This window comes from Somniosus microcephalus, chromosome 15, assembly GCF_052327205.1.
Source record: "Somniosus microcephalus isolate GS21.2 chromosome 15, FLI_Smic_1.0, whole genome shotgun sequence".
NCBI classification, from domain to species: Eukaryota; Metazoa; Chordata; class Chondrichthyes; order Squaliformes; family Somniosidae; genus Somniosus; species Somniosus microcephalus.
In genome coordinates this window covers 112,264,221-112,291,242 of record NC_141001.1, presented here as the reverse complement: position 1 = coordinate 112,291,242, position 27,022 = coordinate 112,264,221, and the positions used below count along the sequence as shown (strand labels likewise).

At 48.0% G+C, this 27,022-nt stretch overlaps 1 protein-coding gene across 1 annotated transcript in view; it reads right to left on the bottom strand.

The window, feature by feature from the left end:
• Positions 1-27,022, bottom strand: part of LOC147107159 (doublecortin domain-containing protein 1-like) — a 731,408-nt gene that overhangs the window by 53,145 nt on the left and 651,241 nt on the right. Inside the window, exon 36 of the mRNA XM_086008298.1 lies at positions 26,411-26,561. Coding sequence (XP_085864424.1) covers positions 26,411-26,561 — 151 coding nt within the window. The remainder of the gene's footprint in view (positions 1-26,410; positions 26,562-27,022) is intronic.

The following is a 27,022-nucleotide window of genomic DNA, read 5'->3' as shown; positions in this document are numbered from 1 at the left end:
AAGGGCCATGTAGCCTGATCCTGCTCCTATTTCGTGTGTCTAATTCTGTTAGATGCAGGAGATGGTTCTGTCATAGTGGATTGGCAGTTAGGATCAGATCAGCCATGATCTTATTGAATGGCGGAGCAGGCTCGAGGGGCCAATTGGCCTACTCCTGCTCCTATTTCTTATGTTCTTATGTTCTTATACTCCAACCAACAGAGTTGCAACTGTTAGGAGGCCTTTCGACTATGCCCACTAGTGACTTTTTCCCCTTATTATTCCTTATCTCCACCCAAACTGTTTCACTATCCTGATCCTTTGACCCAATATCATTTCTCACTATTGCAGTGATTCCTTCCTTTATTAACACCTCCCTTTCTTTCCTGTCTGTCCTTCCTAATTGTCAAATACCCCTGGATGTTTAGTTCCCAGTCATGGTCACCTTGCAGCCATGTTTTTGTAATGGCCACCAGATCATACTCATGTGTAGTTATTTGTACCGTCAACTCATCTATTTTGTTACGAATGCTGCGTGCATTCAGATAAAGAACTTTTAAATATGTTTTGTGACAATTTATTCCTGCTTTTACCCCCTTTACTACTCTACCTTTATCTTTATACATTCTCTCCTCATAGGACAACCCTCTCATCCCAGGGATCAATCTAGTGAACATAGTTAACATAGTAAAACATCCCAAGGCACTTCACAGGAGCGTAATCAGAAAAAAAATTGATACCGAGCCACATAAGGAGACATCAGGACTTGTGACCAAAAGCTTGGTCAAAGAGGTAGGTTTTAAGGTGTATCTTAAAGGAGGAGAGAGAGGTAGAAAGGTGGAGAGGTTTAGGGAGGGAACTCCAGAGCTAGGGTCTAGACAGCTGAAGATACGTCAGCCAATGGTGGTGCAAAAGGAATGGGGGATGGAGAAGAGGCCAAAGTTGAAGGAACGCAGAGCTCAGGGATGGTTGTAGGGCTGGAGGAAGTTAGAGAGATGGGGGGGTGGGGAGGGGTGTGCGAGGCTATAGAGGGATTTGAACACAAGGGTGAGAATTTTAAAATCAAGGTGTTGCTGGAGGGGGAGCCAATGTAGGTAAGCAAGCAAAGGGGGTGATGGGTGAATGAGATTTGATGTGAGTTAGGATATGAGTTTTGGATGATCTTAAGTTTATGGAGGGTGGTAGATGGGAGGCCGGCCAAGAGAGCATTAGAATAGTCGAGTCTGGAGGTAACAAAAGCATGGATGAGGGTTTCAGCAGCAGATGGGCTGAGGCAGGCTCCTACTTGAATAATAACCCTCAGGTAAGGTATTGGAAGATAGCCCACATCTGTGAAACTGTAAACAGCGGGAGTCGAAACTCTCAGGAGAGAGGGAAGAGACTTAGAGGGAGAAATAAATCAGCAGGATGAGCAAAGCACCTTACTTTTACTGGAGCAAGCCAAAATCAAAACAGATTCAGGTAGAAACTGCTTTGCCGATATTATATGATTACTGAATGCACTTGTAGCAAGTTTCTCTCTTCCTTATTTTAATGGAGACATTAATCCGTGGGTTACCACTTCTCTTCAAATACCGGAGAGGGTACTTTGATATGAGCATGCTACATGTTCAGTGCTACATGTTCCGTGCTACGTGTTCCGTGCGACATGTTCAGTGCTACGTGTTCCTTGCGACATGTTCGGTGCTACGTGTTCCGTGCAACATGTTCAGTGCGACGTGTTCCGTGCGACATGTTCGGTGCTATGTGTTCCGTGCGACAGGTTCAGTGCGACGTGTTTCGTGCGACATGTTCAGTGCGAAGTGTTCCGTGCAACATGTTCACTGCTACGTGTTCCATGCGACATGTTCAGTGTGACGTGTTCCGTGCGACATGTTTGTTGCTACGTGTTCCGTGCGACATGTTCAGTGCTACGTGTTCAGTGCGACGTGTTCCGTGCTACGTGTTCCGTGCGACATGTTCAGTGCGACACGTTCAGTGCTATGTGTTCCGTGTGACATGCTCAGTGCGATGTGTTCTGTGCGACATGTTCAGTGCGACGTGTTCCGTGCGACGTGTTCAGTGCTATGTGTTCCGTGCGACTTGTTCCATGCGACATGTTCAGTGCAACATGTTCAGTGCGACGTGTTCAGTGCGACGTGTTCTGTGCGACATGTTCCGTGCGACATGTTCAGTGCAACATGTTCCGTGCGACGTGTTCAGTGCGACGTGTTCCGTGTGACGTGTTCAGTGCTACGTGTTCTGTGTGACATGTTCAGTGCGACATGTTCAGTGCGACATGTTCAGTGCGACATGTTCAGTGCTACATGTTCAGTGCTACATGTTCAGTGTGACATGTTCAGTGCGACGTGTTCAGTGCTATGTGTTCCGTGCGACATGTTCAGTGCGACGTGTTCTGTGCGACATGTTCGGTGCTATGTGTTCCGTGCGACATGTTCAGTGCGACGTGTTCCGTGCGACATGTTCGGTGCTATGTGTTCCGGGCGACATGTTCAGTGCAACATGTTCCGTGCGACATGTTCAGTGTGACATGTTCAGTGCGACATGTTCAGTGCGACATGTTCAGTGCTACGTGTTCTGTGTGACATGTTCAATGCAACATGTTCAGTGCGACATGTTCAGTGCTACATGTTCAGTGCTACATGTTAAGTGTGACATGTTCAGTGCGACGTGTTCAGTGCTATGTGTTCCATGCGATGTGTTCCGTGCGACATGTTTGGTGCTATGTGTTCTGTGCGACATGTTCAGTACTACATGTTCGGTGCGACATATTCAGTGTGACATGCTCAGTGTGACATGTTCAGTGCGACATGTTCAGTGTGACATGCTCAGTGTGACATGTTCAGTGCGACATGTTCAGTGTGACATGTTCGGTGCTACGTGTTCCGTGCGACATGTTCAGTGCGACATGTTCAGTGCGACATGTTCAGTGTGACATGTTCAGTGTGACATGTTCAGTGCGACATGTTCAGTGTGACATGTTCCATGCGACATGTTCAGTGCAACGTGTTCTGTGCAACATGTTCGGTGCTATGTGTTCCGTGCGACATGTTCAGTACTACATGTGCGGTGCGACATGTTCAGTGTGACATGTTCAGTGTGACATGTTCGGTGCTACGTGTTCCGTGCGACATGTTCAGTGCGACATGTTCAGTGCGACGTGTTCCATGCTATGTGTTCCATGCGCATGTTCAGTGCAACATGTTCAGTGCGACGTGTTCTGTGCGACATTTTCAGTGCGACGTGTTCCGTGCGACGTGTTCAGTGCTACGTGTTCCATGCGACTTGTTCCGTGCGACGTGTTCAGTGCGACGTGTTCAGTGCGACGTGTTCAGTGCGATGTGTACTGTGCGACATGTTCCGTGCGACATGTTCAGTGCGACGTGTTCCGTGCGACGTGTTCCGTGCGACGTGTTCCGTGCGACGTGTTCTGTGTGGCATGTTCAGTGCGACATGTTCAGTGCGACATGTTCAGTGCTACATGTTCAGTGCGACATGTTTAGTGCGACGTGTTCTGTGCGACATGTTCGGTGCTATGTGTTCCGTGCGACATGTTCAGTGCGACGTGTTCCGTGCGACATGTTCGGTGCTATGTGTTCCGTGCGACGTGTTCAGTGCTACATGTTCTGTGTGACATGTTCAGTGTGACATGTTCAGTGCGACATGTTCAGTGCGACATGTTCAGTGCTACATGTTCAGTGTGACATGTTCAGTGCGACGTGTTCCGTGCTATGTGTTCCATGCTACATGTTCAGTGCAACGTGTTCCGTGCGACATGTTTGGTGCCATGTGTTCAGTGCGACATGTTCAGTACTACATGTTCGGTGTGACATATTCAGTGTGACATGCTCAGTGTGACATGTTCAGTGCGACATGTTCAGTGTGACATGCTCAGTGTGACATGTTCAGTGCGACATGTTCAGTGTGACATGTTCAGTGCTACGTGTTCCATGCGACATGTTCAGTGCGACATGTTCAGTGTGACATGTTCAGTGCGACATGTTCAGTGCGACATGTTCGGTGCTATGTGTTCCGTGCGACATGTTCAGTACTACATGTTCGGTGCGACATGTTCAGTGTGACATGTTCAGTGTGACATGTTCAGTGTGACATGTTCGGTGCTATGTGTTCCGTGCGACATGTTCAGTACTACATGTTCGGTGCGACATGTTCAGTGTGACATGTTCAGTGTGACATGTTCAGTGCGACATGTTCAGTGTGACATGTTCAGTGTGACATGTTCGGTGCTATGTGTTCCGTGCGACATGTTCAGTACTACATGTTCGGTGCGACATGTTCAGTGTGACATGTTCAGTGTGACATGTTCAGTGTGACATGTTCGGTGCTATGTGTTCCGTGCGACATGTTCAGTACTACATGTTCGGTGCGACATGTTCAGTGTGACATGTTCAGTGTGACATGTTCAGTGCGACATGTTCAGTGCGACATGTTCAGTGTGACATGTTCGGTGCTACGTGTTCCGTGCTACGTGTTCCGTGCGACATGTTCAGTGTGACATGTTCAGTGCGACGTGTTCTGTGCGACATGTTCAGTGGGACGTGTTCCGTGCAATGTGTTCAGTGCAACGTGTTCCATGCTACGTGTTCCGTGCGACATGTTCAGTGCGACGTGTTCAGTGCGACGTGTTCTGTGCGACATGTTCAGTGCGACGTGTTCAGTGCGACGTGTTCAGTGCAACGTGTTCTGTGCTACATGTTCCGTGCGACATGTTCAGTGCGACATGTTCAGTGCGACGTGTTCTGTGCGACATGTTCAGTGCGACGTGTTCCGTGTGACGTGTTCAGTGCTACGTGTTCCATGTGACTTGTTCCGTGCGATGTGTTCAGTGCGACGTGTTCAGTGCAACGTGTTCTGTGCGACATGTTCCATGCGACATGTTCAGCGCAACGTTTTCCGTGCGACGTGTTCAGTGCGACGTGTTCCGTGCGACATGTTTGGTCCTATGTGTTCCGTGCAACATGTTCAGTGCGACGTGTTCCATGCGACATGTTCGGTGCTATGTGTTCCGTGCGACGTGTTCAGTGCGACGTGTTCCGTGCGACTGTTCGGTGCTATGTGTTCCGTGCGACATGTTCAGTGCGACGTGTTCCGTGCGACATGTTCGGTGCTATGTGTTCCGGGCGACATGTTCAGTGCAACATGTTCCGTGCGACATGTTCAGTGTGACATGTTCAGTGCGACATGTTCAGTGCGACATGTTCAGTGCTACGTGTTCTGTGTGACATGTTCAATGCAACATGTTCAGTGCGACATGTTCAGTGCTACATGTTCAGTGCTACATGTTAAGTGTGACATGTTCAGTGTGACGTGTTCAGTGCTATGTGTTCCATGCGATGTGTTCCGTGCGACATGTTTGGTGCTATGTGTTCCGTGCGACATGTTCAGTACTACATGTTCGGTGCGACATATTCAGTGTGACATGCTCAGTGTGACATGTTCAGTGCGACATGCTCAGTGTGACATGTTCAGTGCGACATGTTCAGTGTGACATGTTCGGTGCTACGTGTTCCGTGCGACATGTTCAGTGCGACATGTTCAGTGCGACATGTTCAGTGTGACATGTTCAGTGTGACATGTTCAGTGCGACATGTTCAGTGTGACATGTTCCATGCGACATGTTCAGTGCGACGTGTTCCGTGCGACATGTTCGGTGCTATGTGTTCCGTGCGACATGTTCAGTACTACATGTGCGGTGCGACATGTTCAGTGTGACATGTTCAGTGTGACATGTTCGGTGCTATGTGTTCCGTGCGACATGTTCAGTGCGACATGTTCAGTGCGACGTGTTCCGTGCTATGTGTTCCGTGCGCATGTTCAGTGCGACATGTTCAGTGCGACGTGTTCTGTGCGACATGTTCAGTGCGACGTGTTCCGTGCGACGTGTTCAGTGCTACGTGTTCCATGCGACTTGTTCCGTGCGACGTGTTCAGTGCGACGTGTTCAGTGCAACGTGTTCAGTGCGATGTGTACTGTGCGACATGTTCCGTGCGACATGTTCAGTGCGACGTGTTCCGTGCGACGTGTTCCGTGCGACGTGTTCCGTGCGACGTGTTCTGTGTGACATGTTCAGTGCGACATGTTCAGTGCGACATGTTCAGTGCTACATGTTCAGTGCGACATGTTTAGTGTGACGTGTTCTGTGCGACATGTTCGGTGCTATGTGTTCCGTGCGACGTGTTCAGTGCGACGTGTTCCGTGCGACATGTTCGGTGCTATGTGTTCCGTGCGACGTGTTCAGTGCTACATGTTCTGTGTGACATGTTCAGTGCGACATGTTCAGTGCGACATGTTCAGTGCTACATGTTCAGTGTGACATGTTCAGTGCGACGTGTTCAGTGCTATGTGTTCAGTGCTACGTGTTCTGTGTGACATGTTCAATGCAACATGTTCAGTGCGACATGTTCAGTGCTACATGTTCAGTGCTACATGTTAAGTGTGACATGTTCAGTGCGACGTGTTCAGTGCTATGTGTTCCATGCGATGTGTTCCGTGCGACATGTTTGGTGCTATGTGTTCCGTGCGACATGTTCAGTACTACATGTTCGGTGCGACATATTCAGTGTGACATGCTCAGTGTGACATGTTCAGTGCGACATGCTCAGTGTGACATGTTCAGTGCGACATGTTCAGTGTGACATGTTCGGTGCTACGTGTTCCGTGCGACATGTTCAGTGCGACATGTTCAGTGCGACATGTTCAGTGTGACATGTTCAGTGTGACATGTTCAGTGCGACATGTTCAGTGTGACATGTTCCATGCGACATGTTCAGTGCGACGTGTTCCGTGCGACATGTTCGGTGCTATGTGTTCCGTGCGACATGTTCAGTACTACATGTGCGGTGCGACAAGTTCAGTGTGACATGTTCAGTGTGACATGTTCGGTGCTATGTGTTCCGTGCGACATGTTCAGTGCGACATGTTCAGTGCGACGTGTTCTGTGCTATGTGTTCCGTGCGCATGTTCAGTGCGACATGTTCAGTGCGACGTGTTCTGTGCGACATGTTCAGTGCGACGTGTTCCGTGCGACGTGTTCAGTGCTACGTGTTCCATGCGACTTGTTCCGTGCGACGTGTTCAGTGCGACGTGTTCAGTGCAACGTGTTCAGTGCGATGTGTACTGTGCGACATGTTCCGTGCGACATGTTCAGTGCGACGTGTTCCGTGCGACGTGTTCCGTGCGACGTGTTCCGTGCGACGTGTTCTGTGTGACATGTTCAGTGCGACATGTTCAGTGCGACATGTTCAGTGCTACATGTTCAGTGCGACATGTTTAGTGTGACGTGTTCTGTGCGACATGTTCGGTGCTATGTGTTCCGTGCGACATGTTCAGTGCGACGTGTTCCGTGCGACATGTTCGGTGCTATGTGTTCCGTGCGACGTGTTCAGTGCTACATGTTCTGTGTGACATGTTCAGTGCGACATGTTCAGTGCGACATGTTCAGTGCTACATGTTCAGTGTGACATGTTCAGTGCGACGTGTTCAGTGCTATGTGTTCCATGCGACATGTTCAGTGCAACGTGTTCCGTGCGACATGTTTGGTGCCATGTGTTCAGTGTGACATGTTCAGTACTACATGTTCGGTGTGACATATTCAGTGTGACATGCTCAGTGTGACATGTTCAGTGCGACATGTTCAGTGTGACATGCTCAGTGTGACATGTTCAGTGCGACATGTTCAGTGTGACATGTTCGGTGCTACGTGTTCCATGCGACATGTTCAGTGCGACATGTTCAGTGTGACATGTTCAGTGCGACATGTTCAGTGCGACATGTTCAGTGCGACATGTTCAGTGTGACATGTTCGGTGCTACGTGTTCCGTGCGACATGTTCAGTGCGACGTGTTCCGTGCTATGTGTTCCGTGCGACATGTTCAGTACTACATGTTCGGTGCGACATGTTCAGTGTGACATGTTCAGTGTGACATGTTCAGTGCGACATGTTCAGTGTGACATGTTCAGTGTGACATGTTCGGTGCTATGTGTTCCGTGCGACATGTTCAGTACTACATGTTCGGTGCGACATGTTCAGTGTGACATGTTCAGTGTGACATGTTCAGTGCGACATGTTCAGTGCGACATGTTCAGTGTGACATGTTCGGTGCTACGTATTCCGTGCTACGTGTTCCGTGCGACATGTTCAGTGTGACATGTTCAGTGCGACGTGTTCTGTGCGACATGTTCAGTGGGACGTGTTCCGTGCAACATGTTCAGTGCGACGTGTTCCATGCTATGTGTTCCGTGCGACATGTTCAGTGCGACGTGTTCAGTGCGACGTGTTCTGTGCGACATGTTCAGTGCGACATGTTCAGTGCGACGTGTTCAGTGCAACGTGTTCTGTGCTACATGTTCCGTGCGACATGTTCAGTGTGACATGTTCAGTGCGACGTGTTCTGTGCGACATGTTCAGTGCGACGTGTTCCGTGTGACGTGTTCAGTGCTACGTGTTCCGTGCGACTTGTTCCGTGCGACGTGTTCAGTGCGACGTGTTCAGTGCGACGTGTTCTGTGCGACATGTTCCGTGCGACATGTTCAGCGCAACGTTTTCCGTGCGACGTGTTCAGTGCGACGTGTTCCGTGCGACATGTTTGGTCCTATGTGTTCCGTGCAACATGTTCAGTGCGACGTGTTCCATGCGACATGTTCGGTGCTATGTGTTCCGTGCGACGTGTTCAGTGCGACGTGTTCCGTGCGACTGTTCGGTGCTATGTGTTCCGTGCGACATGTTCAGTGCGACGTGTTCCGTGCGACATGTTTGGTGCTATGTGTTCGGTACGACATATTCAGTGTGACATGCTCAGTGTGACATGTTCAGTGCGACATGTTCAGTGTGACATGCTCAGTGTGACATGTTCGGTGCTATGTGTTCAGTGCGACATGTTCAGTGCGACATGTTCAGTGCGACGTGTTCAGTGCTATGTGTTCCGTGCGACATGTTCAGTCCAACGTGTTCAGTGTGACATGTTCGGTGCTACGTGTTCCGTGCGACATGTTCAGTGCGACGTGTTCCGGCGACATGTTCGGCGCTATGTGTTCCGTGCGACACGTTCAGTACTACATGTTCGGTGCAACATGTTCAGTGTGACATGTTCAGTGTGACATGTTCAGTGCGACATAGAATCATAGAGTCATAGAGTTTTACAGCGCAGAAAGAGGCCCTTCGGCCCATCGTGTCTGCGCCGTCCATCAATCCCTGTCCAGTCTAATCCCATTTTCCAGCATTTGGTCCATAGCCTTGTATGCAATGGTATTTCAAGTGCCCATCCAAATGCTTCTTGAATGTTTTGAGGGTTCCTGCCTCCACCACCCTTTCAGGCAGTGAGTTCCAGCTTCCAACCACCCTCTGGGTGAAAAAGTTCCTCCTCAAATCCCCTCTAAATCTCCTGCCCCTTACCCTGAATCTATGCCCCCTGAGGTACCCCACTGGACACAGGCTTCCAGTCACAAAAGCAACCTTCGACCATTACCCTCTGCCTCCTGCCACTCAGCCAGTTTAGGATCCAACGCGCCAAGGCCCCCTGGATCCCATGGGCTCTTACCTTCTTGACCAGTCTCCTATGCGGGACTTTGTCAAAAGCTTTACTGAAGTCCATGTAAACCACATCCACAGCATTTCCCTCATCCACACACCTAGTCACCCCCTCAAAAAATTCAATCAGATTGGTCAGACATGATTTACCCTTGACGAAGCCATGCTGACTATCCCCGATTAATCCTTGCCTCTCCAAGTGGAGACTAATTTTGTCCCTCAGAATTTTTTCCAATAATTTCCCTACCACAGATGTTAGGCTCACTGGCCTGTAATTCCCTGGTTTATCCCTGCTACCCTTCTTGAATAATGGTACTACGTTAGCTGTTCTCCAGTCCTCTGGTACATCCCCTGTGGCCAGAGAGGTTCCGAAAATTTGTGTCAGAGCCCCTGCAATCTCCTCCTTTGCCTCACACAACAGCCTGGGATACATCTCGTCCGGGCCTGGGGATTTATCCACTTTTTGGCCTGCTAAAACCGCTAGTACCTCCTCCCCCTCGATGCTAATATGTTCAAGTATGTCACAGTCCCCTTGCCCGACTTCTATGTCTACATCGTCTTTCTCCATAGTGAACACAGATGCAAAAAATTCATTTAAAACCCCACCTACTTCATCTGGCTCTACACACAGCTTGCCACTTTGGTCCCTAATGGGCCCTACCCTTTCCCTGGTTATCCTCTTGCCCTTAATATACTTATAAAACATCTTAGGATTTTCCTTTATTTTGCTCGCCAGTGTTATTTCATGGCCCCTCCTCGCCCTCCTAATTTCCTTTTTAAGTATGCCCCTGCACCTTTTATACTCCTCTAGGGCTTCCTCCGTCTTTTGTCTTTTGTAACTGCCAAAAGCCCCCCTTTTTTTCCTAATGCATTTTTGTATATCCCTTGTCATCCAAGGTTCCCTTTGCTTGTTGGTCCCACCCTTGACCTTTACAGGAACATGTTGGTGTTGTACTCTCTCTATTTCCCTTCTGAAAGCCTCCCACTGTTTTGATGTGGATTTTCCTATAAGTAGCTGCTCCCAGCCCACTTTGGCCAGATCCTGCCTTATCTTATTAAAATCGGCCTTCCCCCAATTTAGAACCCTTATTTCCGGGCCGTCTTTGTCTTTTTCCATGACCACCTTAAATCTCACCGAATTATGGTCACTATCGCCAAAATGCTCTCCTACAGACACTTCCACCACCTGCCCGGCTACATTCCCTAGAATTAGGTCCAGTACCGCCCCCTCTCTTGTAGGACTTTCTACATGCTGGCTCAAAAAGCTCTCCTGGATGCACTTTAAGAATTCTGCACCCTCTAAGCCTTTCACACTCTGACTATCCCAATTAATATTGGGGAAGTTGAAATCCCCCACTATTATTACCCTATTATTTTCACACTTTTCTGAGACATGTTCAGTGTGACATGTTCAGTGTGACATGTTCAGTGCGACGTGTTCAGTGCGACGTGTTCCATGTGACATATTCAGTGCGTCGTGTTCCGTGCGACATGTTCCATGCTACATGTTCCGTGCGACATGTTCAGTGTGACATGTTCAGTGCTATATGTTCAGTGCTACATGTTCAGTGCTACATGTTCAGTGCTACATGTTCAGTGCGACATGTTCCATGCGACATGTTCAGTGCGACATGTTCAGTGCGACATGTTCAGTGCTACATGTTCATTGCTACATGTTCAGTGCGACATGTTCCATGCGACATGTTCCTACAGCAACAACACTGACAGGAAATTTCTATCCGATAATCTCTGGTCCATAGAGGAGAATGAGCCACGCGCAAAGACTCAAAGCATCGAGATGGTTCGGATGAACAGCACTAATTTGTCGTCCAGCGAATACATCAAGAAATACAGACTGGCAACTATTCAGCACAGCTTTAGCTGGGCCTCCAGTGGCCCCTCTTTAGAATCTGTTCATTAATTATCAGCAGCCGATGCCTGAATGCACACAGCAGGTCAAGCAGAAGAGGAGTAAAGGTTACATAAAGGTACAATGCACTTTCTTTCCGTTCTCCATTCCTCAAGTCCCACTCCAGAGAATTGAGCACATAATCCAGGCTAACACTCCAGTGCAGCACTGTCGGAGGTGCCACCTTTCAAATGAAATGCAAACCGAGTCTCCGTCTGCTCTCTCAGGTGGACGTAAAAGATCTCATGGCACTATTTTACAGAAGAGTAAGGGAGTTCTCCCTGGTGTTCTATTTACCCCTCAACCAACGTCACTAAAAGAGATTATCAGGTCATTATTGACATGAATCAGTCATTCATGAAAGAAAGACTTATGAAATAATACTGAGCAGCCTACGGGTGGCGCTGTCCAGGGAGAGTATAAATACTCGGGCACGGGCCCAGCTTGCGCAGGACATTTTTAACAGGAACTAGTGAAGGACACAACTAGACCTCCATATTGGAAAACAGTTAATTAAAGCTTTGTTTAACGCTTAGACAAGTGCCTAGTAGTTTTCTTACGTCAATTATCTCATTGCTGTTTGTGGGAGCTTGCTGTGCGCAAATTGGCAGCCGCGTTTCCTACATTAAAACAGTGACTACATTTAAAAAGTAATTAATTGGCTGTGAAGCGCTTTGGGATATCCTGAGGTCGTGGACAGTGCTACATAAAAGTCTTTCTTTATGTCTTATCATCTTTTTTTAAATGCCTATCATTGAGCATGGAGCCCAGATATGCTGCCTCAGTTGTTAGTCTACATCATTCTCAATTTGTCCTGTCACAGAATAGCCAGGTAGTTCTTTATATTATTTGGGACGGCTTACTTTACTTCCCATAGATCTACTTCACATATTTTTGCACTTTCATTTCCTACGTACCAGTGGCCCAATTGTTGAAGCTCTTTGTAGACTGGAGTTAATCTACCGTCAATTCTATTAACAGCTCTGAAACACCATGATTTTCTACCCATTGTGGCCCAGTTGACCTTTATTTTTAATAGCAGAAATGTCCTTGCCTTTTCTTGGACAGATGGAAAACACAATGCTACAGCTGAAAACCATTGATTCACAATACTCTCTGATGGATGATGGGTCTGTCTCTGACCTTTCATCTCAGCTTCCAGAGAAGACAGATCTGCCTGGTATTGTAAATCTTGGCCTGTGTGTTAAGTTTGAGATGGATTGACAGTAGCATTCCTGTTTTCAACTCTGTCAAACTTTGAGTCAGTTCATTTTTTTTCTGCACTCTTCTCAATGAGGGGAAGTTTATAATCAACTAATCTGACTCAGTTGGTTACATCCTCCAATTGATCGGTGATTGCTTTCAATCAAGTGTCTTCATTGCCATAAGTTGTCAGTGGACCAGGTTCTCTCCTTACTAACACAAGTGCAGTTTGCTATCTCACTTTTCTATCATTTGATTGTGTATCGTGGAACTTGAGTGAGGTTAGGAGCAGCGTTATCCTGTTGCTATGGAGGTTTCTGTTTCTGTTACGAGTGGTTTATCATTGAGTGAAGCCCTATCTTATGTTTGTTCCTTTCAAAAGTGTTTTAGTGCATTTTTACTGTGATTAAACAGTGGTGATGGAAGATTGAGTCCAGGGCTCTTTTGAAGTCTAATAGCTTATGATAAGCATCAGAAACAAGCACTCTCAGATCAGGCATAGCATGGATGCATACAGAATGCATATCCCTCCACTCTGCCTCGACAATGCGCCTCATCCCCAAACTCAGAAGAGCACCACTTACCACGTTACTGTGATGCTTCCCGTATCTGACGCTGGCCACCCCATGGCCTCTTTGAGTGACATTGTCCTTTTAGTGCCATCCAACGACCACAACAACTCGCATTCATATACAGCGCTTTTAACGTAGTATTGGCGTAGTGTCCTGGCTAATATTTATCCCTCAACCAACATCACTAAAAACAGATTATCTGGTCATTATCACATTGCTGTTTGTGGGAGCTTGCATGTGCGCAAATTGGCTGTCGCGTTTCCCCACGTTACAACAGTGACTACACTTCAAAAAAGTACTTAATTGGCTGTAAAGCGCTTTGAGACGTCCAGTGGTCGTGAAAGGCGCTATATAAATGTAAGTCTTTCTTTCTTTCTTCATTAGTAAAACGTCCCAAGGTGCTTCACAGGAACATTATTGGTCAAAATTTGACACCGAGCCCCATTAAGGATATATTCGGACAAGTGACCAAAAGCTTGGCCAAAGAAGTAGATTTTAAGGAGCGTCTTAAAAGAGGAGAGAAATGTGGAGAGGTAGAGAGGTTAAGGGAGGGTATCTGAGAGTTTAGGGACTAGACAGCTGAAGGCACAGCCTCCAATGGCGCAGCGATGAAAATCGGGGATGCGCAAGAGCCCAGAACTTGAGGAGTGCAGAGATCTCAGAGGGTTGTAGGGCTGGAGGAGGTTACAGAGATAGGGAGGGGACGAGGCAATGGAGGGATTTGAACACAAGGATGAGAATTTTAAGATCGAGGCGTTGCTGGACCGGGAGCCAATGTAAGCAATTAATACATTTATACGACGCTCACAAAGCATTAGCTTAGGACCACGTCAGCCTGGCTGGATTTAGACCCAGGTGCCAGAGGACAACGGCTAGGGTCTAAGCCATTCAATCACCTTCTAATGATAAAAGGGCACTACAATTGCCCTCAATACCTTGGGCTAGGGATAGGAATAATAATAATGCTCCTGATCATCATTCCAGCATCTGTTGGAAAGTGTTTGTCGGTGGATGTTGAGTGAGGACAGGATCGGGTTTGGTTGCGATGTTCGCATAGTTCTACACTGGCACATGGAAGGAGGTCCACTTGGGTGAGGTACCAGAGGGTCAATGGCGGCAGTGTAACAGAAACCTGCATCTTTAAGGAAAGGAATCAACAAAAATGAAAAGATAAAGGCAATAATTTCTATTCAATCCTTCTGCATGTTCTAAAAGTATACAGTGGCTCACTGATGGGGCTTTAAACAGACACTTTAGAAGATGCTCAATATGTGGATGTGATTTTTTTTTGGAGATAACATTGGATGAGTAGCATTGACACAATACAGATAGTTTAAAAAAAAATCAGTTCTGTATTACGTGACATGTCAGGTGTGGATTTTCGCTAACAAAGCTATTATGGAATAAATTAGACACACAATGGGAAATAAATTTGGTGATCATAAAACCGTAGATAAATGATTAGAAGAGATAGGCAAAATGGAAAAGGAGGAGGGGTAGCCCTGATAATAAAGGATGGGATAAAGACAGTGGAGAGAAAGGATTTTGGCTCAGAAAATCAAGAAGCAGAATCAGTTTGTGTGGAGCTAAGAAACAGCAAGGGGCAGAAAACATTGGTGGGAGTTGTTTATAGGCCCTCAAACAGTTGTTGTAATGTCGGGCAGAGTATAAATCAGGAAATTAGAGGTGCATGAAACAAGGGTAATACAGTAATCATGGGGGACTTTAATCTACATATAGACTGGGCAAAACAATTTGCAGTAATACAGGGATCAAGGGATATGGGGAGAAGGCAGGGACAGGGTGCTAGGGTTTGGATGATCAGCCATGATCTCATTGAATGGCGGAGCAGGCTCGAAGGGCCGAATGGCCTACTCCTGCTCCTATCTTCTATGTTTCTATGTTTCTATCCACCGGCAAAATTCAGGAGTCGGTTCAGATAAGTTTTTTTACTTCTCGTTGCTTTTTTTCTCTAGTCGTGGCTCTGCAAGGTCTAGCTGAAGCTGTTGCTTAGCTACAGAGGCGCTTGCAAGCTACGCTGACTGTTTTGAAGCTGTTGCTAAGCAACAGGGTTTGTTGCTTCACACGGAGCTCAGAAGCTCCGTATGTTTTAACATTAGCGCTGGTTTCTCCGGCAGTTTTGATGGAACGGCAACAGCTCGGTCCCGTCAGTGCTGGATACCAGAACATTTCCTGTAGTGTGGAGGATGAGTTTTCTGGATCAGTATGTTGAGGAACCAACTAGGGAACAGGCTATTTTAGACCTAGTTGTGTGCAATGAGAAAGGGTTAATTAATAACCTTGTAGTAAAGGGGCCTTTAGGGAAGAGTGACCATAATATGATAGAATTTTATATTGAGTTTGAAAGTGATTTAGTTAAATCCAAAGCTAGGGTCTTAAATCTAAACAAAGCAAACTACGTAGATATGAGGGGCGAGTTGGCTAAGGTAGATTGGGAAACTACATTAAAAGGTATGACGGTAGACAAGCAATGGCTAGCATTTAAAGAATTAATATATAATTTACAACAAAAATACATTGCTTTAAGGCACAAAAACCCCACAGGAAGAGTGGTCCAACCATGGCTAACAACAGTAGTTAAAGATAGTATTAGATCAAAGGAAGGGGCCTTTTATGTTGCCAAAAAGTGTAGTAAGGCTGAGGATTGGGAAGATTTTAGAATTCAGCAAAGGAGGGCCAAGAAATTGATAAGGAGAGAGAAAAAAGAATATGAGAGTAAATTAGCAATAGACATAAAAACAGATTGTAAATGTTTCTATAGGTATGTAAATAGGAAGGGATTAGTGAAAATAAACATGGGCCCATTAGAGGCAGACAGGAAAAATTATAATGGGCAATAAGGAAATGGCAGAGACATTAAACAAATACTTTGTATCTGTCTTCAGGGTAGAAGACAAAAAAAAATTCTGGAAATAATGGGGAACCAAGGGTCTATAGAGAATGGGGAACGTAAAGAAATCAGTTAAAGTAAAGACCAAGGCCTAGAAATTCAGTTGTTTGCGCCAGCCGCTAGCGCCTCAGGAGGAGGAGAAGTGGGTCGCTAAGCGGCGAGCGCCCGGGCGCGGCGCGATCTGCGCCTCTCGCGAACTTCATTCAAGGTTTAGCGGCGGCGCAAAACCGCAGCGCCCGCTCAGCTGCGCGTGCAGATCCTGATGTAATTTCATGGTGCAACGCCCTTGGTGCGCCCCGAACCGGAACTTCAGTGGTGCCGCCCTTCTGTGCGCCTGGCGCCCCCAGCGACTGGTAGAGGGGAACGGTTCCCAGTCGCTGCGGGGCGCGGGGGGCGCTATTTAAAAGGGACTCCTCCTGCATTATAAGTGGCAGCCATTTTGTGGCAATCTTTCTGTGTGAGAGACGGATATTTGGAGAGAGACAAAGGGAGAGAGCTTTCTGCTTTGACTCAGTGCTCGCACAGGTACTTCTGGCTTCAGGCCAGAGCTTTGCACTTGGATTTAACTTTCAGTGCCATAGCCTTGAGTCGCCACATATAATGGGGGCTGCAATGGGTGGAAACGTTGGCTTACTGCATTGCATTCAAAGGGCTCAGAGACGCCGTGAGAGAGTGCCAGTCATGGCCAGACGGAGAAGGGCCAAAAGGCGTCGGCACAGGAGGCCTTACCCACCCAGGGTATACCGCCAGCAGTTCTCATATCTAAACATGTCTGAGTAGCAGTGTGTTCAGAGGCTGCGATTCAGAAGGGAGGTGGTCGCTGAGGTCTGCCACCTGCTTCGCAGAGATCTGCAGCCACAGCTGAGGAGCAGGATGTCTCTGTCGGTGGCAGTGAAGGTGACGGTGGCTCTCAACTTCTATGCCACCAGCTCCTTCCAATCTGCTATTGGGGACATTGCCAACATCTCTCAGTTCGCGGTACATTGCTGCATCCGCCAGGTGACCAATGCCCTTTTCAGAAGGAGACGTCAGTACATCTCCTTCCCCATGACCCTGGACAAGCAGCAAGAGTGTGCAATGGGATTTGGAGGAATAGCAAGCTTCCCCATGGTCCAGGGCGCCATTGACTGCACGCATGTGGCTTTGCGGGCACCTCTACAGAATGCTGAGGATTACCGCAACCGGAAGGGCTGCCATTCGCTCAACATCCAGTTGGTGTGTGACCACAGGCAGCTCATACTAGCTGTCAATGCCCGCTTTCCAGGCAGCAGCCACGATGCCTTCATCCTGCGCCAGACTTCTGTGGCAGACATTTTTGAAGCCCAGGCTCACCCATGAGGATGGCTTCTCGGGGACAAAGGCTATCCTTTATGCACCTGGCTGATGACCCCGCTCTGTGCGCCCAGCACCCCTGCTGAAGAGTGATACAATGATAGCCATCAAGCTACCAGGAACATCATTGAGCACACAATCGGCGTGCTCAAGCAATGGTTCCGCTGTCTGGACCGTTCCGGAGGAGCCCTACAGTACTCGCCTGAGTAAGTCTCCCATTTCGTTGTAGTGTGCTGCATGCTGCACAACTTGGCTATCCTCAGGACTCAACCACTGCCAGCAGACATTGGAGGACCACCAGAGGAGGAGGAGGAGGAGCACCAAGATGGGAGGGAGGCACAAAGTGCAAGGGCCGTCCATCGGCGGCTTATTGCAACTTGGTTCTAGGCCCCCTCTCAGGGAATGGCTTGTGCCAACGAAAGAACATGAATGGAGCCGCTCCGCAAGCCCTCAGCCGGTCACGGCAACAAATAGTTCAAAGTGCAAACATGGACAATGTGATTAAAGAAAATGTTTTACTGTGCAAACTCTGTGCCCTTCCCGCATGACAAACTAATTCAGATAAACCCCCCAAAAAACAGTCAGAGACATAACAGGCTCTCACAACCTTCAGAAAATGAAAAAAACAGTTAAACAAAAATGACCATGATCCTCGGCCTTCATATAAAAAACAAACACAACAGTCTCGGCCTTCATATATAAAAAAAACATTCTCGGCCTTCATATATAAACAAAACATTTGGCCACACCTTCTACTTTTTCCCCTGTGAGGGTGATCCGCCTCGCTTCCGCGAATTATCCCTTCCCGCCCTGCAGCTCCTCCTCAATGGGACCCCAGTGGCTGCAGCAAGGCTGGGGGAAGGCTGCTGAAGGTCAGATGGTGAGACGGCAGATGCCCTTGGGGGGCGGCCTGGACCAGCTCTGGGCATGGAGGGCCCGGCTGCTGACTGCTCCAACTCTGCTTGGGTGGCAGCAGTCTGTCCTACGGGTGGTGACAGCTGCAGTGGAGGAGTGACAATGTTGGCTGCAGGAATGCTGCCAACCTGACAGAGCACAGGCACTCCCTGGTTGGCTGATACACTGGCACTCGCACGGGCCACCACTGCAGCATGCGCAGCAATCTGCTGAAGCACAGACTGCTGGGCTGCTGCGACGCGGCGAGGGCCCCAGCGATGCCTGGCCGATCCAGCGAGGTGTGGCAGCAGTTAGTGCCCATGTGGCCCTGATCTGTGTCTGCATCAGACCAGCCAGTGAATGCATGGCACGACTGAGCACTTGGCTGGAAGCCGCCTGTGATGCAGCGAAGTCCTGCTGACTCCTAGCCTGTGCTGCCGTGAAGTCCTGCAGACTCCTTGCCTGTGCTGCACTGAGTTCTTGCAGACTCCTAGCCTGTGCTGCCCCAAATTCCTGAGCACTCCTTGCCAGTGACTCTATGGAGTCAGGCATCCTTGCCACTGCAGCCATGAGCTCAGTGTGCCTGCGCTCAGCCTGGGCGCCCATTTTACCAAGGAGCCGCACCTCCTCTGCGCTCACCATAGCAGGACTGGAGGCCGCACTCACCCTCCGGGGAGAAGGCCGCTGAGCTTCCCCACCCCTCCCGCGTTGCTGCAGCCCGCTGGGCCCCGGAGCTTCACTCTCCTCAGACCCTTCCCCCCTGCTCCCCTCCAGGGAAGACGTATCCCCATCATGGCCATGGGCTGCCTCGGCTGAGGGTGGCACTGATGGGCCGGCTTCCTCTTCCTCCTCCTCGAATTCAGAATCACTGACAGTGGCAGCTTGAGGGCCCGCCTCCTCACCTGGCGAATCAGCATCTGAAAGCAGGGAGGCACAAGAGTTGCTTTAGAGCGAGGACAGGGTGGCAACGAGGGAGGCATGAGTGCTGCTATGCACTGCATTGGTTCGATAGTGGCAAAGGATGCTGGTGTGAGGCACAAGTGGAAAGAGAGAGGTCAAAAAGGTGATGACCTTACCATTGCTGTCCAGAACAGGGTCAGCATCTCCACTGGCGACAGGGCAAGTCAGCCGGCCTGCCATAATGCGCTCCACACGCTGCTCCAGGTCGTTGAGCTCTTTGAGGTCAGGATGGCCTCCCGCGGTCTGTCGCTACTGCCTGTGATTGTGGGCCAGCTTGCCCTGCAAGAGAAAGGACGGCCTCTAAGTGCAGTGTCAAGCCCTGATCTTGCCTGCACTGCCTCCCATGGTGAAATAGCCCTGACAGTGTCAAGCCCTCATCTTGCCTGCACTGCCTCCCATGGTGGAATAGCCCTGACAGTGTCAAACCCTGATTTTGCCTGCACTGCCTCCCATGGTGGAATAGCCCTGACAGTGTCAAGCCCTCATCTTGCCTGCACTGCCTCCCACGGTGGAATAGCCCTGACAATGTCAAGCCCTCATCTTGCCTGCACTGCCTCCCATGGTGGAATAGCCCTGACAGTGTCAAACCCTGATCTTGCCTGCACTGCCTCCCATGGTGGAATAGCCCTGACAGTGTCAAGCCCTCATCTTGCCTGCACTGCCTCCCATGGTGGAATAGCCCTGACAGTGTCAAGCCCTCATCTTGCCTGCACTGCCTCCCATGGTGGAATAGCCCTGACAGTGTGTAAAGTGCTGAATGTGCAAGTAGTTTTCATGAGAGTCCCATAGCTCTTGGATGAGGGCTGGGCATTGGGGCTTTCAGGTCCCTTTGGCCAGAAACTGAGGTGCACATGCAGGGATGAACAGGATAGTGGAAAGGGTACTCACCCTGAGAACCCGAGTAAGGTAGTTGAACTTTTTCCTGCATTGAAGTGGAGTCCTGGCAACCATGCTGTTGATGGTCACCCTGTTTGCCACCTCCCTCCAGGCTTTTCGGTATTCGCTGGGAAGCGGCTTCCTCCCACTGTCAGGGAAGAGGACAGGTCGCCTGCGCTCTACTGCGCCAACCAGTAGCCTCAGGGCACCCTCGCTGAAGCGTTCCGCTCGCTCCCTAGCCTTCTGCATGGTCTTGGGCGTAGAAATGATGATCCAGCAATGGTCAGGCCTTGCTTCAGGGCTGCAGTGTGCAGGGCATGGCAGCCAAACAAGTCCACCCTCCCCCTTTAAGAGCTGACCGGCGCCAGCGTGTCTGCCTTCAATCAGCAACTCGCCGCACCTGCGCTGCGCCCGCCCTCGGTGTTAGCGCCTCGGCTCGCCGGCTTAGCGCCTTATGATAGTCGTGCATCGCCTGCTTTAGCACAGCAGCAACCTCTTGGGGCGATGCAACTCAATTTCGGCGAAGGTGGTGCAAAGTTGCGCCGGGCGCTAAATTTAGCGAACGCCTGGCTGTAGCGCCCCAAACATGGCGATACTGAATTTCTAGGCCATAGTACTGGAGAAATTAATGGGACTAAGTGAAGACAAATCCCCTGGACCTGATGACCTGCATCCTAGAGTTTTAAAAGAGAGAGCTGCAGAGATAGTGGATGCACTGGTATTAATCTTCCAGAATTCCCTAGATTCTAGAACAGTCCCCATGGATTGGAAGGTAGCAAACATCACCCCGCTATTTAAGAAAGGAGGAAGAGAAAGAAACGGGGAACTATAGGCCAGTTAGCCTGACATCAGTAGTAGGTAAAATGCTAGAATCTATTATTAGGGATGTGGTAACAGGGCGCTTAGAAAATCGTAATATGATTAGGCAGAATCAACATGGTTTTATGAAAGGGAAATCGTGTTTGACAAATCTGTTCGAGTTTTTTGAAGATGTAACTAGTAGGATGGATAATGGGGAACCAGTGGATGTAGTCTATTTGGATTTTCAAAAAGCATTCGATAAGGTGCCACACAAGAGGTTATTACACAAAATTAGGACTCCTGGGATTGAGGCTAATGTATTAGCATGGATTGAGGATTGGTTAATGGACAGAAAACAGAGAGTAGGAATAAATGTGACTTTTTTGGGTTGGCAGGCTGTAACTAGTGGGATACTGCAAGGATCAGTGCTTGGGCCTCAGCTATTTACAATCTATGTTAATGACTTAGATGAAGGGACTGAATGTAACGTATCCAAGTTTGCTGATGATACACAGTTAGGTGGGAAAGTAAGCTGTGAGGAGGATGCAAAGAAGCTGCAGAGAGATGTAAACAGGTTGACTGAGTGGGCAAGAACATGACAAATGGAATACAATGTGGGGAAGTGTGAAGTTATCCACTTTGATAGGAAAATCAAAAAAGCAGAATATTTTTTGAATGGTGAAAGACTGGGAAATGTTTGCATTCAGAGGGACCTGGGTGTCCTTGTACATGAATCGCAGAAAGTTAACATGCAGGTACAGCAAGCAATTAGGAAAGCAAATGGTATGTTAGCTTTTGTTACAAAGGGATTAGAGTATAAGAGTAGAAGTCTTATTACAATTATACAGGGTATTGGTGAGGCCACACCTGGAATACGGTGTACAGTTCTGGTCTCCTTACCTAAGGAAAGACAAACTTGCCTTAGAGGGAGTGTAACAAAGGTTCACTAGACTGGTTCCTGGGATGTGGGGATTGCCCTATGAGGAGAGATTGAGTAGACTAGGCCTTTATTCCCTAGAATTTAGAAGAATGAGAGGTGATCTAATTGAAACATATAAAATTCTTAAGGGGCTTGACAGGGTTAATGCTGGGGAAATGTTTCCCCTGGCTGGGGAATCTAGAACACGGGATCACAGTCTAAGAATAAGGGGTCGGCCATTTAGAACTGAGATGAGGAGAAATTTCTTCACTCAGAGGGTGGTGAATCTTTGGAATTCTCTACCCCAGAGAGCTGTGGATGCTCAGTCGTTGAGTATATTCAAGACAGAGGTCAATACATTTTTGGGAACTAAGGGAATTAAGGGATTTGGGGATACTACAGGAAGGTGGAGTTGAGGTAGAAGATCAGCCATGATCTTGTTGAATGGCGGAGCAGGCTCAAAGGGCCAAATGGCTGACTCCTGCTCCTATTTCTTACGTTCTTAACGTCTGTCATTCCCACATAGAGGTGTTCAGCTATCTAAGCCCTAAGCTCTGGAATTCCCTCCCTAAACCTCTCTGCCTCTCTACCTCTCTTTCCTCCTTTAAGACACTCCTCAAAACCTACCTTTTTGACCAAGCTTTTGGCCACCTGTCCTAATATCTCCTTATGTGGCTCAGTGTCAAATTTCATTTGGTAACTTTCCTGTGAAGCACCTTGGGTCGTTTAACTATGTTAAAGGTGCTATATAAATGCAAGTTGTTGTTGTTGCAGAGAGGCCACATTTATTTCAGGTTACAGATTTAGGCAACACTGACAAAGCCACATTTATTGCCATTGATAGTTGCCCTGAGAAGGTGGTGTTAGGCCTTCTTCTTGAGCTACAGCAATCTCTGTAGTGATGGTGCTCCCATACAGTTTCAGGTAAGGAATTCCAGGATTTTGACCCAGTGACAATGAAGGAACAGCGATATAAGTCAGGATGGCGTGTGACTTGGCAGGGAATTTGGAGGTGATGGTGTTCCCACAACATTGCCGCTCTTGCTCTCCTCCGTGGAAGAGGTGGCAGGGGATGGGGTTACTGTTGAAGTCACTTTTGTGCGTTGTTGCGGTGCATCCTGTAGATTGTACATACTGCATCCACATTACCCTGCTTATGGTGAGGATGGATATTAAGCCTGATGACCAGGGTGCCAACAAGCTCTGTCCTGGGTGGCATTGAGCTTTTAGAGTGTACGTGACCTCTGCCACCTATAAGGACAAGGGCAGCAGGCGCATGGGAACACCACCACCTCCAAGCCACACACCATCCTGACTTGGAAATATATCGGCTGTTCCTTCATCGTCGTTGGGTCAAAATCCCGGAACTCCCTCCCTAACAGCACTGTGGGAGCACCTTCACCACACGGACTGCAGCGGTTCAAGAAGGCAGCTCACCACCACCTTCTCAAGGGCAACTAGGGATGGGCAATAAATGCCGATCTTGCCAGCGATGCCCACATCCTGTGAACACATTTTTTTTAAAGTTGCGGCATAACCCATCCAGGTGAGTGGTGAGTGTTCCGTCACATTTCTGACTTGAGCCTTGTAGACGGTGGAGAGGCTTTAAGGAACCAGGGGGTGAACTGCCGATCACATGAGTAACTAGCCTCCGCACTGCTCTTGTATTAGAGTGATGGACTGTCACTTTAACATAACTGAGATGCTTGGACAGGCCCCAGACTATCGGTGAGAGAAGCTGAGACGAGATCCATGAACTTTATTTATTTTCTGCAGTGTAGCCAGTGAACAGAATCAATTTAAAATCTAAGAGTAAGTAACGTGCAAGCAGGAATCCACATAGGTGATATAGATTATGCTCCTACTGCAACAATGCCCACAGACATGTGCTCTAATGATGTTATAACTTTAGGAAATGTGCCAAAAGGCACTGGAATTTATACAATACTTACTTATTCCTCTGGGTTTGACAATGCACATTTATAAACTTATACTGATGGGTGTTCATCCTTTGTTTTGTTGAGATTGAGATCTCCATTATTATCCTTCTAAACAGCAGCAATCGCATCCACGCATAATGTATATTGAACAGACTACATTAGCATGGTGATAACAGCCCCCAACACAAGTACATCGATATGCACTGAGACATTACTTCCATATTGCTTACCATCTTTGACTCTTCTTGTGCTGAATTATCCTGCCTGTGTGCAGAAAGGCGGTTTTGGGAGATGCTTATAAAATGGGAAATTTGGGAGATGCTTGAAACTTATAAAATTCTGACAGGACTGGACAGACTAGATGCAGGAAGGATGTTCCCGATGGCGGGGGAGTCCAGAACCAGGGGTCACAGTCTAAGGATAAGGGGTAAACCATTTAGGACAGAGATGAGGAGGAATTTCTTCACCCAGAGAGTGGTGAACCTGTGGAATTCTCTACCACAAAAGGCAGTTGAGGCCAATTCATTAAATATATTCAAGAAGGAGTTGGATATATTTCTTAAGGCTAAAGGGATCAAGGGGTATGGGGAGAAAGCCGGGACGGGGTACTGAATTTGGATGATCAGCCATGATCTCATTGAATGGCGGAGCAGGTTCGAGGGGCCGAATGGCCTACTCCTGCTCCTATCTTCTATGTTTCTATGTTTCTATGCTATGCATGGACCACACACATTTGCAAAAACTAGCTTCACAATGATTGACAGCAGTCAGGCTAACAAATCAAAATATGGTTTCACTAATTGGGTTAGCCACCTTAACTTGTCAGAATTTCAACCTCAGACCTCCTATTCCCTTTTCTTAGGAGAATAGGAATGAAGAGCACCCAATCGTTCACCCTCCAAGTCTACTGTTTCCTGCTTTTTTAAAGGAGTTGAGTAGCAAAGCTACATTGTTCCTTGATCATTGTTTCTGATAATGAAGGGTTAATTATGTGGGATGGCGTTGTATTCAAAGAAGCCTTGTGCCTTTTGATGAAGAAAGGATGGTGATGAGTTAAAACACCAATAATTGCTGCAGCTCAGATTCTACCCTTGAGACAAGAGAAGCAGAGGCTCGATATGACTGTTGTGAGGGTCTGGTTACTTTGTAATGCAAACCCTGTTCACAGTATAGAGGGGAGGGGAAGGGAGGGGAAAGGAGAGGAGAGAGGAGAGGAGAGGAGAGGAGAGGAGTGGAAAGGGGAGAGGCGAGGGGCAAAAGGAAGAGGAGATGAGAGGCGAGAGGACAGGAGAAGAGAAAAGAGAGGAGAGGAGAGGGGGAAAGGGAAGAGGAGATGAGAGGCGAGAGGAGAGGAGAAGGGAAAAGAGGAGAGGGGGAAAGGGAAGAGGAGATGTGATATCCTAGTGGTAAGGTCAGAAACTGAGAGAAGCGAGATATTAGGAACAAAACCCAGCTGTTTATTTACATGGTGTAGCAGAGAGACATAGCTCTTACCAGCTGTAGGCAAGCAAAATTTCTTACTGCACGAGCCAAGATGGAGGATGAACCTCTGAGTCATACCCAAAATGCAATGCCACATTACCGTATAAACTGGTGTACCAGGACATTGAATACATGACCCATTACCTTAAATACTGGTGAATGTGAACCCTTAATATTTGGCTCCATCTGGTGGATAACTTAAACATTACATCCCAGATTACTATAGGAGATGAGAGGCGAGAGGAGAAGAGAGGAGAGGAGAGGCGAGGGGCAAAGGGAAGAGGAGATGAGAGGCGAGAGGAGAGGAGAAGGGAAAAGAGAGGAGAGGAGAGGGGGAAAGGGAAGAGGAGATAAGAGGCGAGAGGAGAGGAGAAGGGAAAAGAGAGGAGAGGAGAGGGGAATGGAGGGGAGATGAGTGGAAAGGACAAGAAAATTGAAAAGAAAATAATTAAAAATAAAATGGCTTTTCTGTATAATGCTGAAAGGTAAAAGAAGCAAAAACCCTGGGCTAAATGTGAGTTTAAGGACTGATTCAGTGCTCACAGTGGGACATGACACTCACAGTCAATGATTAAGCATTCATTGGACATTTGCAGGCTGTGTGCCCACGAATATCCACCATGTGTGACCATCACACCCGACTGGGAGCCCAGAACTGACCCTTAAACTCTAAAAACTGTGGTACATTTTCAACTTGTTCCCCCCCCCAACCCCCCTCGCCACCGACACCGCCAAGCGTTGAACTGGCATTGTGAATCGACCGCCCGTTATAGAAACAGCCCCGATCTTCACTTCCGTTGATTTCAACATCTTCGAAAACATGAATCATTTAAATTTAAAGTGCATTTTAACAAAAAAATAGTAATTATATGCCAGGTTGTGTCAATTCGTCTGATTCATTGAGCCCTTCAAGTTTGACTGTGTGTGCAAAGGCTGTTAATTAATGCGCCAGACAACACAAGACAGGCTTCAAACTCCCCTCCCAGGCTGATAAAGCCCAGTAATCCGAGGGACACTATGTATGTCAGCACTTTTGTTTTTATCTGCTCGCCGGTATTCACTCAGGATGTCAAGACAGTACCAACCTGTGCTAGTCATGAAAGGCTCGCCCGGAGAGACGCACACCAACATGTCTCGCTCTATTCTTTCCCACGAGGTGATCTGCTCTCCGTCAGGGCTGAAGAGGATCTTGGCTGCGCATCGCAGCTTAAGTCGAGCTGTACAGTTCTCCAGCAGCTAAAGCAGGGATAGAGCAGCGATTTTTATAACGCACAACCATGGATGTACATCTGAATGGTGATGAACAAAAACCAGAAGGAACCTTCCTCTGTTTTCTTTTCTATATTGTTATATTTCCCAATGAGAAGCTGCCGGTAGAAAATAATTAAGAAAGAACTTACATTTCTATAGCGCCTTTCACAACCTCAGGATGTCCCAAAGTGCTTTACAACCAATGAAGTACGTTTGAAGTGCAGTCACTGTTGTAATGTAGGAAACGCAGCAGCCAATTTGTGCACAGCAAGCTCCCACACACAGCAATGTGATAAAGGATCAGATCATCTGTTTTTAGGTGTTTGTTGAAGGATAAATTTTGTCCAGAACTCCCCTGCTCTTCTTCGAAATAGTGCCGTGGGGTCTTTTACATCCACCTGAGAGGGCAGACGGGGCCTCGGTTTAATATCTCATCTGGAAGACGG